Source organism: Rhinolophus sinicus, chromosome 15 (assembly GCF_057876585.1).
Source record: "Rhinolophus sinicus isolate RSI-liver-muscle chromosome 15, RSI-T2T, whole genome shotgun sequence".
NCBI classification, from domain to species: Eukaryota; Metazoa; Chordata; class Mammalia; order Chiroptera; family Rhinolophidae; genus Rhinolophus; species Rhinolophus sinicus.
Window position 1 is genome coordinate 26985698 of NC_142515.1, and position 13881 is coordinate 26999578.

At 40.3% G+C, this 13881-nt stretch overlaps 1 protein-coding gene across 1 annotated transcript in view; it reads left to right on the forward strand.

Annotated features, from left to right (window-relative positions):
• Positions 1-10639: 10639 nt before the first annotated feature.
• BLNK (B cell linker) overlaps positions 10640-13881 on the forward strand; it is a 72006-nt gene continuing 68764 nt past the window's right edge. Inside the window, exon 1 of the mRNA XM_019724775.3 lies at positions 10640-10914. Coding sequence (XP_019580334.3) covers positions 10868-10914 — 47 coding nt within the window. The 5' untranslated portion in view covers positions 10640-10867. The remainder of the gene's footprint in view (positions 10915-13881) is intronic.

The window sequence follows — 13881 nt, forward strand, 5'->3', positions numbered from 1 at the left end:
TTCATTTTTTAGTGTTTGCAATATTCATTTACAGCTAATTCAAGTCCACTTTCATATAACACCGTACCTGATACACAGGTAGTATCAGCACCTTATAATAACAAAATAATTTTAATTCTTTCCTGTCATCCCTCGTATCATTGCTATCATTTATTTCACTTATATATAAGCATACATAAGCATATATACACATAAAATATATACATAAGCATGCATACGTTGTTATATTATTTTGAACCAACTATTATTATCTGTTAGACCAATTAAGAATTTTAAAAATTAAAGTTTTATTTTACTTTTATTTGTTACTTCTTCAATGCTCTTCTTTGCTTTATATAGATCTAAGTTTCTGACCTATATTATTTTCCTTCTCTCTAAAGAACTTATTTTAACGTTTCTCACAATGCAAGTCTACCGGCAACAAATGCCCTAATTTTTGTTTGTCTGATGAAGTCTTTATTTCTCCTTCATTTTTGAAGGTTAATTTCACAGGTACAGAATTTTAAGTTGGTGGTAATTTTCCTCTCAAGACTAAATATCACTATACTCTCTTCTTGCTTGCATGATTTCTGAGAAGTCAGATGGGATTATCTTTTTTCTGTGTAGGTAAGGTATTATTTTCCCTCTGGATTCTTTCAGAATTTTTTTTATCTATCTTCGATTTTCTGTAGCTTGAAAATAATATGACTAAGTGTAGTTATTTGGCATTTATTCTGGTTGGTGTTCTCTGAGCTCCCTGCATGTACAGTTTGGTAGCTGACATTAATTTGGAGAAATTCTCAGTCATTATTGTTTCAAATATTTCTTTTGTTCCTTGCTCTCTTCTCCTTCTGGTATTCCTATTATGTGTATGTTACACCTTTTTAGCTGTCTCACAGTCCAGTATACTCTGTTCTGTTTTTGTTTTTTTCCCCGAGTCTTTGTTTACTTTGCTGTTTTGAGGATTCTATTAATATGTCCTCTAACTTTGAGATTTTTCTTTTCCTTAGATATGCCCAGTCTACTAAGTCTATCCATGGCATTCTTCATTTCTGTTAGTGTTCTTTTTCTTGAATTTCTTGCTGGGTTTTTTTTTTTTTTTTTTTTGATTCTTAGGATTTCCATCTCCGTTTCCATTGCCTGTTTTGTCTGTTCTTGGATGTTGTCTCCTTCATGCATTTGAGCCCTGAGCATATTAATCATAGATATTTTAAATTCCCAGTTTGGAAATTCCAACATCCCTGCCATGTCTGGTTGTGATGTTTGCTCTGTCTCTTCAAATTGTATTTTTTGCATTTTAGTATGCCTTGTAATTTTCTTTCTTTTTTTTAAATTAAAGTTTATTGGGGTGACAACTGTTAGTAAAGCTACATTGGTTTCAGGTGTACAATTCTGAAATATCTCATCTAATATCACACTGTGTGTTCTCCACCCAGAGTCAGTTCTCCTTCCATCACCATATATTTGTGTAATTTTCTCTTGATGGACAGACATAATGCGCCTGGTAAAAGGAGCTGCTATAACTAGGCCGTTAGTAATGCAGTGCCCTGGTGTGGCATTCTGCAATCCTACGATTAGGTCTCAGTCTTTTAGTGAGCCTGTGCCTCTGGACTGTGACCTTCACAAGTGTTTCTCTGTTTTATTCTTTCCCCTTAGGTAGGACAGGATGGCTAGAGTGGGCTGGAGTGGGTATTTCCCTTTCCCAGGTCCAAAGGCTCTGGTACAACCCCAGCAGGTTAAGTTCTGGTTAGTTAGTTTCCCCAAAGGGCAGGCCTTGTTAAGAATGAACAGAATGCTCTGATTTATTTCAAAATGGTTTATTTTCTCTTCCTTTGCTTGAAGCCCAAGGGGATTTTTCTCTAATACTTACTGTGGGAACCTGGTCAAGCTCCTAGACGTAAATCTCACAATATTGTTGGGCCGCCCCCATGGCTGGTTCCCCCTGTACTTTTTAAACCTCAGAGTTGTCCCCACTGAGCCTCCAGCAATTTGTCAATTCCACTTCAGGTTTTTCTACACCCTCACTCATTCTTGCAGTGGTTTCCTCCTGAATCTCCGCTCCAGTAAGCCATGATGACCTATATTCACCTGTTTCCAGTCTTGGGGGCAGCATTTTGCACTGTGTACTCTCCTTTCTTACAGATCAAAGAAGAAAAATTAATTGTTGATTTTTCATTCTCTTCAGCTTTTTACTTGTTGTTAGGATGCATTGGCAACTTCCAAGCTCCTTGCACGTGTGAAACCAACAACTTCAATAATTTTTAATATCAATTCAGTTCCTAAGTTTGAACACTAAGTTACATCTAACGATTTTTTAAAAATAGATTTTATTTTAAAAAGATTTTTGTTAAAATATAACTAACATACAATATTATATTAGTTTCAGGTTTGCACCATAGTTATTCAGTATTTATATGTGTACCTAAAGAAGTGATCACCGATCAAATATATGGTGATGGAAGGAGAACTGACTCTGGGTGGTAAACACACAATGGGATTTATAGATGATGTAATACAGAATTGTACACCTGAAATCTATGTAATTTTACTAACAATTGTCACCCCAATAAATTTTAAAAATAAATTTTTTAAAAAAAGAAGTGATCACCATAAGTCCAGCAACCATGTAGCACTGTCTCACACTATCACAATATTATTGACTATATTCTCTATGCGTACGTTACGCCTCCATGACTTATTTGTTTTATACCTGGGAATTGGAAACTTTTATTCCCCTTCACCTTCCCCCACTTTTCAATTTTCCAATTACAGTTGACATTCAGTATTATTTTATATTAATTTCAGGTGTACAGCATAGTACTTAGATATTTATATAATTTGTGACACCCCCCCCACTAGTCTAGTACCCACCTGGCACTATACATACTGTGTTTCCCCGAAAATAAGACCTAGCTGGACCATCAGCTCTAATGTGTCTTAATATAAGACCCAATCTTATTTTAATATAAGACCAGGTCTTTAAAATATAATATAATATAATATAATATAATATAATATAATATAATATAATATGATATACGTAACTAATATAATATATATAACTAATATAATCTAATACTGGGTATAACATAAGACTGGGTCTTATATTAATTTTTGCTCCAAAAGATGTTAGAGCTGATGGTCTGGCTAGGTCTTATTTTTGGGGAAACACAGTAGCTATTACCATATTATTGACTATATTCCCTATGCTTTACATTCCCATGACTATTTTGTAATTACCAATTTATACTTCTTAATCCCTTCCCCTTTTTCACCCTGTCCCCAACCCCCTTCCCATCTGGCAACCATCAAAATGTTCTCTGTATCTATGAGTTTGTTTCTGTTTTGTTTGTTAGATTTCACAAAGATCTGCTCCTGTGTCTTTTTGACACCCTGCCCCACCATCCACCCACTATCCTTTGAGTGTCTCTTTGCTTTCTGGCACAAGATGTTCCAGATTCACCTTGTATTTTCCATGCCACAAAACCTGAACTCAACCCTTCCTTCACTGAGCCTTCAGCTCTTGCTAGTGGGGCATCTGGCTATTTTTATTCATTTCTTGATATAATTGTGATTGAACATCTTTTCATATGTTCAAAATCAGAAACGTCATTGCTCCTAGGTCCATTCAACATTTAGTGCTAGGAAATCATGAGTTTAGATTGATATTTCCAATCAAATTTAACATTACCAAGGTTTTTTCTTTGATTTTATATTTGTATTTTTCCTCTTGTACTAAAAAATTTTAGTTTCTACTAATATTAACATATTTATTAACTTTATAATATATAAAAATCACTTCAAAATCATAATAGATATTTTATTACTAAAAATAGAAATGCTGAGTGGAGATTGGATTTCTTTGCAGTTATTTTCATTCTTAGAATATATTTCACTGAGGATGCAATGAAAACTGTTCAAAAGTCAAAATAATTCTCTTCTCTGGGCTATGTTACCATTTACATTAATTTGTTTCTGTTTACTTTTATTCTCAAGTTTCTCTTTTTAAACTTTTTGCCTTAATTTTGTTTTTAGGCTATGTCAAACCATTACCTAGTTTAAAAGTTAAAACTCCATGAAAAGGCAGATCACTTCTGCTCTATTTCCAGCTCACTTCTGCCTCCCACAAATGGCTATTTTTTATTCATTTCTGATTTATCCTTTTAGTGTTGATGTTTGTTTTTGCAATAATGTGTGTGTGTGTGTGTAAACTTCCTCTATCTTCTTGTTTATTTAAAAAATAGCTTATACTGTCCTGACCATGTCTATTCCACTTAACATATTCTGGAGATCACGCCTTTTTTATGGCTGCATAGAACTCTGCTACAAGGATGGATCAAAATTTATTCAACCAGTCCCCCAGTGATAGGCATGGAGGTTTTTACAATCTTTTATGGTTGCAAATAAAACTGCAATAAATAACTGTGTGCAGATGTCACATGTGTGTGTTATGTGAAAGAGTATCTTTAGGATAGGGTCCTAGAAGTGAGATTGCTGGGTTACAAGGTAAATTCATGTATTTTGTTAGGTATTGATAATCCTCCGCTACCCCCATGAAGAATGTAATATGTTGTAATCAAAGGGTGCCTATTTTCTAAGCACACCCTATCATCAGAATTTTAGATTTTTGCTAATTCGATATGTGAGATATATATGTTTTTCGGCATAGTTATAATCTTTCCCTTAATAGGAGGGTGGTTGAGCATCTTTTCATCCATGTAAAGTCCTCTTGTCTTTCATGGTCTTGTTTTTTACCCTTTTATCTAGGTTTTTTTTTTTTCCATCTTAATTTTAGGAGCTCTTTATCTACTAGGGAGATTAGCCTTTTATTTGTGATATATGATGCAACCCTTTACTCTCAATTTGTCCATTGTCTTTTGATGTTGTTTACATTTTTTGCCATGAAAAGGTTATTTATGTTTTTCTAGTTAAATTTGTCAGTATTTTCTTTGATTACTTCTGGATTTTAAGTCATAAATAAGGTTATGAAGAAATTTAATTGTGTTTTTTTCTGGTACAGGGATGGCTTCATTTTTACATTTAGATCTCTGATCCATTGAGAGTTTTCTGGTTAATGGTTTGAGGTATGAATCTTTTATCTTTTTCCCAGTGGCTTTGCAATTGCCCTGCTATTGAAAAGTTCATCTTTCCCTCATTAGATATGCTACATTCATAACATTTAATCCTTATTTTCTTCCATTTTTTTCTGCATTTTCTCTTTAGTTCCATTGGTCTCTCAGAAATGCCATGCTGTTTTTATTAGAGAAGTTTCATAGGGTGCTTTAAACTTGAGAGGGCAAATCTCTTTCCACTCTTGGATCTTCCTTTTCAGGAGTTCCTTATTCCTTTTTATAGAGGAACTTTAGAATCGACTTGTCTCTGGCATGGGAGGAGGGGAAGATCTTTCTGCTATTTTAATTGGCATCACATTAAACTTCTACACTATATTGGAGATAATGGACATCTTCATGATATTGAGTCATTCTATCCAAGCACATGAAATATCTACCCGTTTGCTCAAATCTGTTTTCGTTTGGGGGCCTTTTGAATTTGGATGGACTGCCTGGGTAGGAAGACTAGGAGACTAGTCAACTCCACCAGATAAATGGTGACAGGAAATTGTAATTAACTTCCACAGCATCTGTAATTGAGGACCTCTGGCCTGCATGACCTCCACCCCTGGAAGCCATGAGCCTTCTCTCAGTTCTCCACATCTCTGACACTCCCATTCCTTGGTCAGAGAGCTCTGCCTTTCTGCTCTTGCATGCTCTCTGGCTTCATCGTGGCCCTGATTACTGGGGACAACTCAGCCTGCTGATTGTCTAGGACCCCATGCATCTACCTCCCACCCTCTTTCTGGATGGCTGTATCTGTCTGGTGGCTGGGCTGTGTGATTCATGAGGAGAAAAGGGTGTTTGAGAACCAGGCTGACCAAAGGGATGGTGGGAATTAGCGAGGAATAAGATGGATCCTGAAGGTGAGACTCAGTTACAGAAGAGCATGAATGACATTCATACTTGGTTCTAGAAGAAAGGAAAAGCCTCTGAAATCCTTAAGAAGACACAGTAGCTGAGACATGGCCTGAGAATGAGAATGGAGGTGGCTCTAACTACGGAAAAGTAGCAGGAGGCTGAGCAGTGATCCAGGTGAGGGCTGAGGCTGGAGTAAGAGCGAGGTGAAGGTGGGAATATTACAAAGGAGAATCTTGTTGGTAGTTGGCTCTGAGGACTGAAGAGAAGGGAGGAGGTGAAGATGACACACAGATCAGGAGTTGTCTGTCCCAACAATAGGCTATTGTAATGTTCTTGCAGGCTACGGTCTTGGACTGATACGCTGAGTAAAGGCTGTTTTCTTCTAAGCTATTTTCCTAATAAGACAGATGTTGCACTCTGGGCCAATTTGACATATAGAATATTGATTTTACTGACTAGATAAAATAGGGAACTGATTTGTCTCACAGAAAGTGAAGCCTTGAGCTTTAAAGAGCCTTTGCCCATTTGCTCGTCACAGATGTGTTCTCTTCTTCCTTCTTTCTCCTTTCCTGCCCCTAATCTCCCCACAAAGGTGGAGAACAAACAGACTGCTACCCGCATCTGCCGTACTTCCTTTTCTTTCTCTGCCTTTCCCTGGCCTCTTCTGCTGTTTTTTTTTCAGTGGCTTACCCAGGCTCCTTAGCTTCCCCGCAAACCTTCCTCCACCTGGGCCCTTAATTGGCACTGGCCAGTTAATCGGGCATGGGTCTGACCAACAGCAAGCTCCCGCTACTTTGGTCTGTATGCGTCAGAAAGCTGCCAGGGCCACTGTGCCTGCAGCAACCCCCTCACCCACTACCCCCAAGAAAGAGGGCTACCACGAGAGGAATAGAGAGTGAATGAACGGTGTGGGGATTAAGAGCCCTGGCTCAGGGGTCAGGAAGGCTGGGTGGCCTTAGGTAGGTTATGTCACCTTTTTGGAGGTTCAGGCTTCACATCCCAAAATGGGAATGATAATAATACCCCCTCAAAGAGTTGTTGTGAGGCTTCCCATCATGGGAGTAGGTTATGGTTAGAACCATACTGCATAGTACCGATGCCACACTTTGCTTACTTTCTTTGGCAGTTTACCTAAGCCAGACCTGGCAAGGGAAAAGCCATCAGCAAGAGGTAGCAGAGCACAGAGGGTAAACCATGGCTGATTTCCCAGTTCTGGTGAGGGCTTGGACTACTTCTAAGGCTCTGTAAACTGCTACAACCACCTAGCCCCACTTTGTGACGCAATCTAGTATAGGCAATCAGAGGCTTCTCTTCTGGAAACTGTAAGAGTGTTTCTGCTGGTGGCATCCCATTTCTGGGCACATGGGGCAGTGTCCAGATGGCAAGTCAGAAGGAGCCTGAGCCCTCCTTGAATCTCCTTTCCTGTCCTCTAAAGGTGAGAAATTGAGGTCAGGGAGACTAAGTGATTCCCCCAAGGTTATGATTAGGTCGGTGCCTTGATGCCAGGACAGGGCCCTGTGCTAAATCACAGATCTCTCTTGCAAATGGTAAAGCCCAGTGACGAGCAGCACGCACTAGGAAAACAGGCTTGGGTTTGAATCCCAGCTCCTCCATCGTTGAGTAGCCTACCTTTGGGCCAGTTACTTAACCTCTTTATGAATCTGTTTCTTCACATGTAAAATGTCCTCATAGTACACGGACATGGAAAGCAATCAATAAGCATGTTGTTGTTTGTTCTCATCAATAGATGCAAGGAAAAGAGCCCCAGAGAAATCAGGGCGGGTTGGGTTTCATCCCCAAGCTCCAGTATAATCTGTCTTCTTGTTCTCACGCCTCATCATCTCACAGAGCTAACTGAGACTTAGGCAGGCTGTCCTGCCTTTGCACCATAATTCTAGACCAGGTCTTCTTTTATTTGTTTTTGTTAAATATTTAATATCTACAGTAGGTACCTATATATTCACCACTTAAGAAATAGGACACAACCATTGCCTTTGAAACCCTACGTGCCTCTCCACTCCAATCCCACGCCGATAGCCATTCTCTTGAAGTTTACACTTACCGTTCCCTCCCTTGGTTTGACCATATATGTATGTGTCCTAAATAATATATCAGTTAATTTTGCCTTAATATAACTGGAATCATGCTATATGATCTTGCCTTTATTGCTGAAATTATTTGTGTTATTTATCCATCCCGATGCAATTGTAGTTCATTCATTTTCACTGTTGATTAATATTCCATTGCATGAATATTACCACAACTAATTTATTCATTCTCCTGTTGACGGGAAATTGGGTTATTTCCAATGTTGTTTTATTTTCTATTAGAAATGGTGCTTTAGTGACAATTCTTGTACATGAACTTAGTGTACATGGTCTATTCTTCGTGCTCTGTTACCTTTATGACCCATATGGATCGTAGGTATGTGTGTCATTGCACCTACTTTATTTTTTATCAGCAGTGTATAGGAGTTCTCAATTTTCTCTAAGGTTGGGATTATCCATTTTTCATCTGTTAATCTAATGATTAATTGCGCCCACTGGACTGTGCAGATCGAGACTGAGTTGTTTATCATGGTACATTTTTCTCCATGTGCTATAGAAACCATGTTGTGTGGTCTCAGGCATTTTACAAGTATCAGTTAAGACTTGATGTCCTGTTTGCACTGACCTTGGGAACCTACTTACACCTGTAGAGCAGTGGTGGCAGCATGGAACATTATGGTTGTCATGCTACAGACCACATGGGGCAAAATGCCCAGTGTGGACAAGCAGACTCTCATTTTTATCATGTCAGACTAAATACAGTAAAAAGAAGAAATACAGGTGGCTGTAAAAAGAAAAAGCAGAAGTGTAACTCTTGCCCCTGGTCTATTTCTCTGGGGAATAAGAAGTTGCCAGCCCAGGTGCTGAGCCAAGTTGTTGGTTGAGAGAAAAGTCAAGTGGCCGAGGGGGTGTACTTTACAATAATTAAGAAGGAATGAGCTGGTTATCATCATCCCATTCAGTGAAGCCTGACTGTCCTGATTCTTGATGACATTACATGTGCCTTCATCATCCTGGAATACTAGTTTCAGTTAAAAATTATGGGAAGGGGATGGGCCGAGGTCTAGAGTTCCTCCGGGGTACAATGCAAGAAAAGTGAGCGGCTTGCTTGGGGAAAATAAACTATTGGAGGAGGCAAGCACTTGCATTTTTCTCATGAAAATTATCTGCTCTCTTATTGGCCTGGCCACCCTTCAGTAGCTCTGAGGATTCTGCTCCTGAACGTCTGGTCGAGTTAGAAATTCAGAGGCAGTACATGAATGTGAACAGTCAAGATTTACCTGGAGAAGTACAGAACCTCTGTTTGTACAAAGGAGCCACACAGGAGGGTTGAAATCCGTTTACTGCTTCCACCTCTGCCATTGCTGCCTCTCTCCTCCCTCCTCCTCCTCTTCCTCCTCTTTCTTTAGCTCTTCTCCCTCTTCCGCTTCTATCTTCAGCCAGACTTCGGGTCTGTAACAGGAGAGGTACCTGGGAGCCTTCCACTTTGTCCTTTCTATATATTCTTCAGACCCTGGAGAGGACTGGTCACCTGGAATAACGTAGAACAGTACCCCAATTTCACAAAGGTGAACAGAGCATTCTTGCTGGCTACAGGGAAGTGTATCCAGGCATAGAAGGAACGGTCCCTCTTATTTCCTTCTTCTCTGACTCTAAACTGCCTTCTGACCTCTAAATGACAGACAAATGGGAGATGTTCAGAATAGGTCAAGGGAGCAGTCAAGTCTTCCAGGAGGGAAGTGGGCCGCTCTGAATGGATCAGCCCTACAGGTGTGCTTCCCTCCTCCCTGCTGCTCGCCTGACCTGCAGTACTTGAGATGCCCTTGCTGCCCCCAGGGCTGCATGTAACTGCGTCAGTCCTGGGAGGAGATGAAAGTGAGCAGCGGATGGGGGCAGGTGGGGACAAAGGCAGTGAGGAGAGTGGCATCCTGCTTTTCAAGGGACTTCCAAATGGCCTGATGTCAGAATTGCATTGTTGGGAGATTGTCAGATTTGTTCTCAGCTGACTTTTGGGTACCTCCTGGTTTTGTCTGCAAACATCTGGCTCTCAGCATTACTCCTGAGTCCACTGACCTGACAAGGATCACACATAGCACACATCTTATGATACAGACCGCTCCTCTTTTTCAGATCACTCATCTGTCTCTACCTTGCCTAGAGAACTGTCCATCCCATTTTAGATAGATTGTCAGGAAAAGAAAACTAATTCTCTGAGTAGACCATTACTGCTGTGTCACTGCCACCTGATATTTATTTAAAAACATTTGGGTGGGGGGGGGGGGTGTGGAAGGGATGAACAGAACAATAGAAAAATGCCAGTTTCATATCATGGTTCTTCAAGTGGAAAAGTTTATCCATGACGTGATGCAAATGAGCATAAAGTTGCAAAGAAACCTTCTGAGGGAAATGACTATTTTGCTTTTCCTTGAGCCCAGGAAGCTGCTGGGGACAGCATGACACCTGCTGAAAACACAACGATATGTGTTGAGACAACAGGAAGTAGTGACCAGTCAGAGCTTGCCCTGACCTGGTTAAAAATCTGGTTATAAAAGAAAGCAGCTGGAAAGAAATTTGCATGTCCAATAGGTTTCACTATTAGAGTTTACACAATGTGGAGTAATCAGCCAAGCTGGCTGGCTACCCAGGTCACATGATTATGTAGAAACATGAAACTTGACTATGTGCTCGAGCAAGTTTTACTTCTCCCTGGTGCCAGGGTGTTTGCCAGCAGCCTGCACTCTCGGAGATCAGACTCCAGTGACTGGGGATCCTTGAGATCAAAGGCTTACCATGCTACCCCCTAGCAGGGCCCGGCACTGCTGACATTACCACTGGACGGTTATCTGTGGCTCATTGTTACCAAAAAGAATGGACAAGCTTAATAAACTAACTGTTCCTGCCAGTCAGAAGTTGAGGTAAGATTGTCCCCATCCAATACTTCTTCTTCTGCTTTTTCCAGTGCTCTTACTGCATCTCAGAAATACTGAAATCCTGGAATGCTTTACTGGTTCTAAGGCAGTGGGTGGCAATGACTATGGGGAAGTAGATCGCATTTTTAAAGAAGTATGTAGGAACAAGTAGGCTTATTTTAGCAGGCTTTTGCCAGTGACAAAGTGTAAAGCTCTGGAGGGAGAATAAAAAAGAGAGGCCAAAGGTCAGCTTTCAGAGTCTGAATACAACAACCTTTCTTAAGGAAGGGTTTGCCTAATCTGAGTCCTCAACCATTTCATTGTGGATTGCTTTGTAATGTGAAAGATTGTTATAATCAGGTATATTCATTATAGTTTTACTGTCTCCTATTTATTTTGTGGGTATATATCAAGTGTTTTTGGGGGAGATTAGATCTGTTTTTTTCCCATGTCCTCATGTCAGTGTAATAATTATCTATAAAACTCCACTTAGAAAGAATAAACCAGAAATGACCCCAGTGCGGGCAAGAATCAAGAAACTTCTTTGATCTGTAGAAACGAAGAGTTCCAAAATTTTGATTTTGAAATTCTTCTTTGTGTTTCATGGTTTTTGGAAACTGGAATTTTTTAATGTTCAATGACTGGCTTGTATTTCAACTACTGTTTGAACTTCAATTCTTCATGGGGTGATGTGACACATGTAGCAAGTTACCACAGATATTAAGGAGCCAGAGAATTCGAGCTTTTGAGACAAAATTTAAGAGCAAGTAGTCTGGAATTGGCAGAGACACAGCCATTCACAGTGAGACTATGGGTCTTACCCCTGGTAGGGGCTTGGTAAATGGTGACATGAACTGCTGACCTGGGATGGGCACGCAGCACAGGACACAGGCAGCCATTTTGAGGCCACACTCTCAGCAGCTGCTGTGTGATCTGCACCGGCACCGACGAGAAGGTACCGCAGTCTTGCCTTTGGTCTCAAGTTGCTGCACCTCATAGGAGGGGGTGAGGTAAAACAAGAGAAGCAGTAAGAGACTAAATGAGTGTAAGCTAGGAATTGGAGGAGCTGGAGAAGGTTTCAGGGAGAAGATGCTTCAAGAGCTAGGATTTGGGAGGCCGGGGACATGAAAGGAGTTGTAGGAGTGGAAGGGAAGTATTATGTGCTGGGAGGGAGGAAATGCAAAGCTGACACTTGGAGCTGACATTTGGACGGTCCATGTGAGGGATGAGGAAGAGAGTTTCCTGTCCAATGGAGACAGGAGAGTAGGGCATGTGGGACCAGGCGGTCCTGACAAGGTTGGATGTGTAGGGTGGGGCCCAATTACAGAGGACAGGGGGGGTCTCACCACAGAGAGCTGGAAAATGGTTTACATTGTTGGAGATGTCCTGCCAACACGCTTATGGGAGGTTGGCAGGGTGGGCTGGAGGGGGAGGGAGACTGGAAGCAAGGAAACCCAGTAGGAGGGGGACAGTTAAGTAACCCAAGCATCTAGTGTTGCAGGTCTGGACTTGGGGCACAGCAGTGAGAGGGGAAAGGGACGGAGAGGCAGGAAAGACGTGCCAAAGAAACTACCAAGGAATAGATATCAGGGCTTCTCTCATATGAGCAGGAGGGTTTTGAAAGAGAGATTCCGTAACCTGGAGCTATCCTGAGGCTTATAACCTCTTTCGGAAACTCTACATGAGAATTTGAAAAAAGGCAATAGAACCTAAATCACTTTATGATCCCTCCCTTTCGGACAAAGTCCAGCTTGATCATGTAACAGTTGATAGACAATACACAACCATGGATTACAGGGTAGAAAACCAAAATTATATTGTGGATAATCATACACTCCACTCATCTGCTTAGGCAGAAATAACTTTTTTCCCCCACTTGGTTATTCAGTTGTCTGTACAGAATTGGCCTGTTTTGGTAAAACGTACACTGTCAACGTGGACATTTTCAAAGAAATGAAATTGTAAACACGATGGACTTGAAGCACCATCTTAAATCTTTTCTGTAATTAGATGGGATAGTGAGAAACAGATAAATAAAATACTTGATCCTTGTGGTTTATATCCTCTGTCCTGACTAGTAACACCAATTCAAAATGTTGCCTAACTGCAATTATTTGGCACCACATGACAATATAAATGAAGAGCTGTGTTTATATGCTTAGGTTTATCAAAGTTTATGTGAGAATTTGCTTAAATTCTTAGTCACAAAAATAGAGCGATAGTAAGTGTCCATCAAGGGAGTCTAAAAGGGATGACCCTGATCTAGGCGATATATTTCCAGGGCTGAAAAGAAACTAGAGGCAGAAGGAGTGACCAGGAGTGCAGGAAAGGGAGAATCAACCAAGGAAAGGGGAACAGGCAGGATTGGAAGGAAACAAGGGATTCTCAAAATGAAGGAGTAAAAGAAGGTTCCCAGATGGACACAGCTGGGGATAAGAATTTGCCCTGAGAGTTTCTGCTGTGGAAGAATTGAGAAAGGCGAGGTGGCTAAGTTGCATGTGACCACAGAAATGTGTGAGCACAGATTCTCGTTTTTCTTTTCTTTTTTTTTTTTAACCATTGAAGCACCACATGAAGGAATCCATAAACTCTCAAGATCTTTTAGTTAATTCTTAACCATGGTTTTTCCCTGGATTTTGTAAGATAACATTATCATCAGAAACCCAGCTAAAACCTGGTTTCTCAATCCTTTCACAGCAAACATTCCTAGGATCCTAAAAAGTTTATGCTTCTAGGTAAATATTTCAAAATTTACAATCCTGAATCACACTGACTATATTCTTTTCAAGTGAGTGAAACTTTGAAAAGGAAATTTTATATTTTTATGTTTTTAATAACCTCTCAATTGACTCATCATCTGTGCTCACGTCTTTTTCTTTGTAGCACCTATAAACACACTCACTTTTATACATGCGAAGGCTCTTTGAGTGTGGTGAAACCAAATCACCCCAATCCTTATTGGTTAAAGTGGTA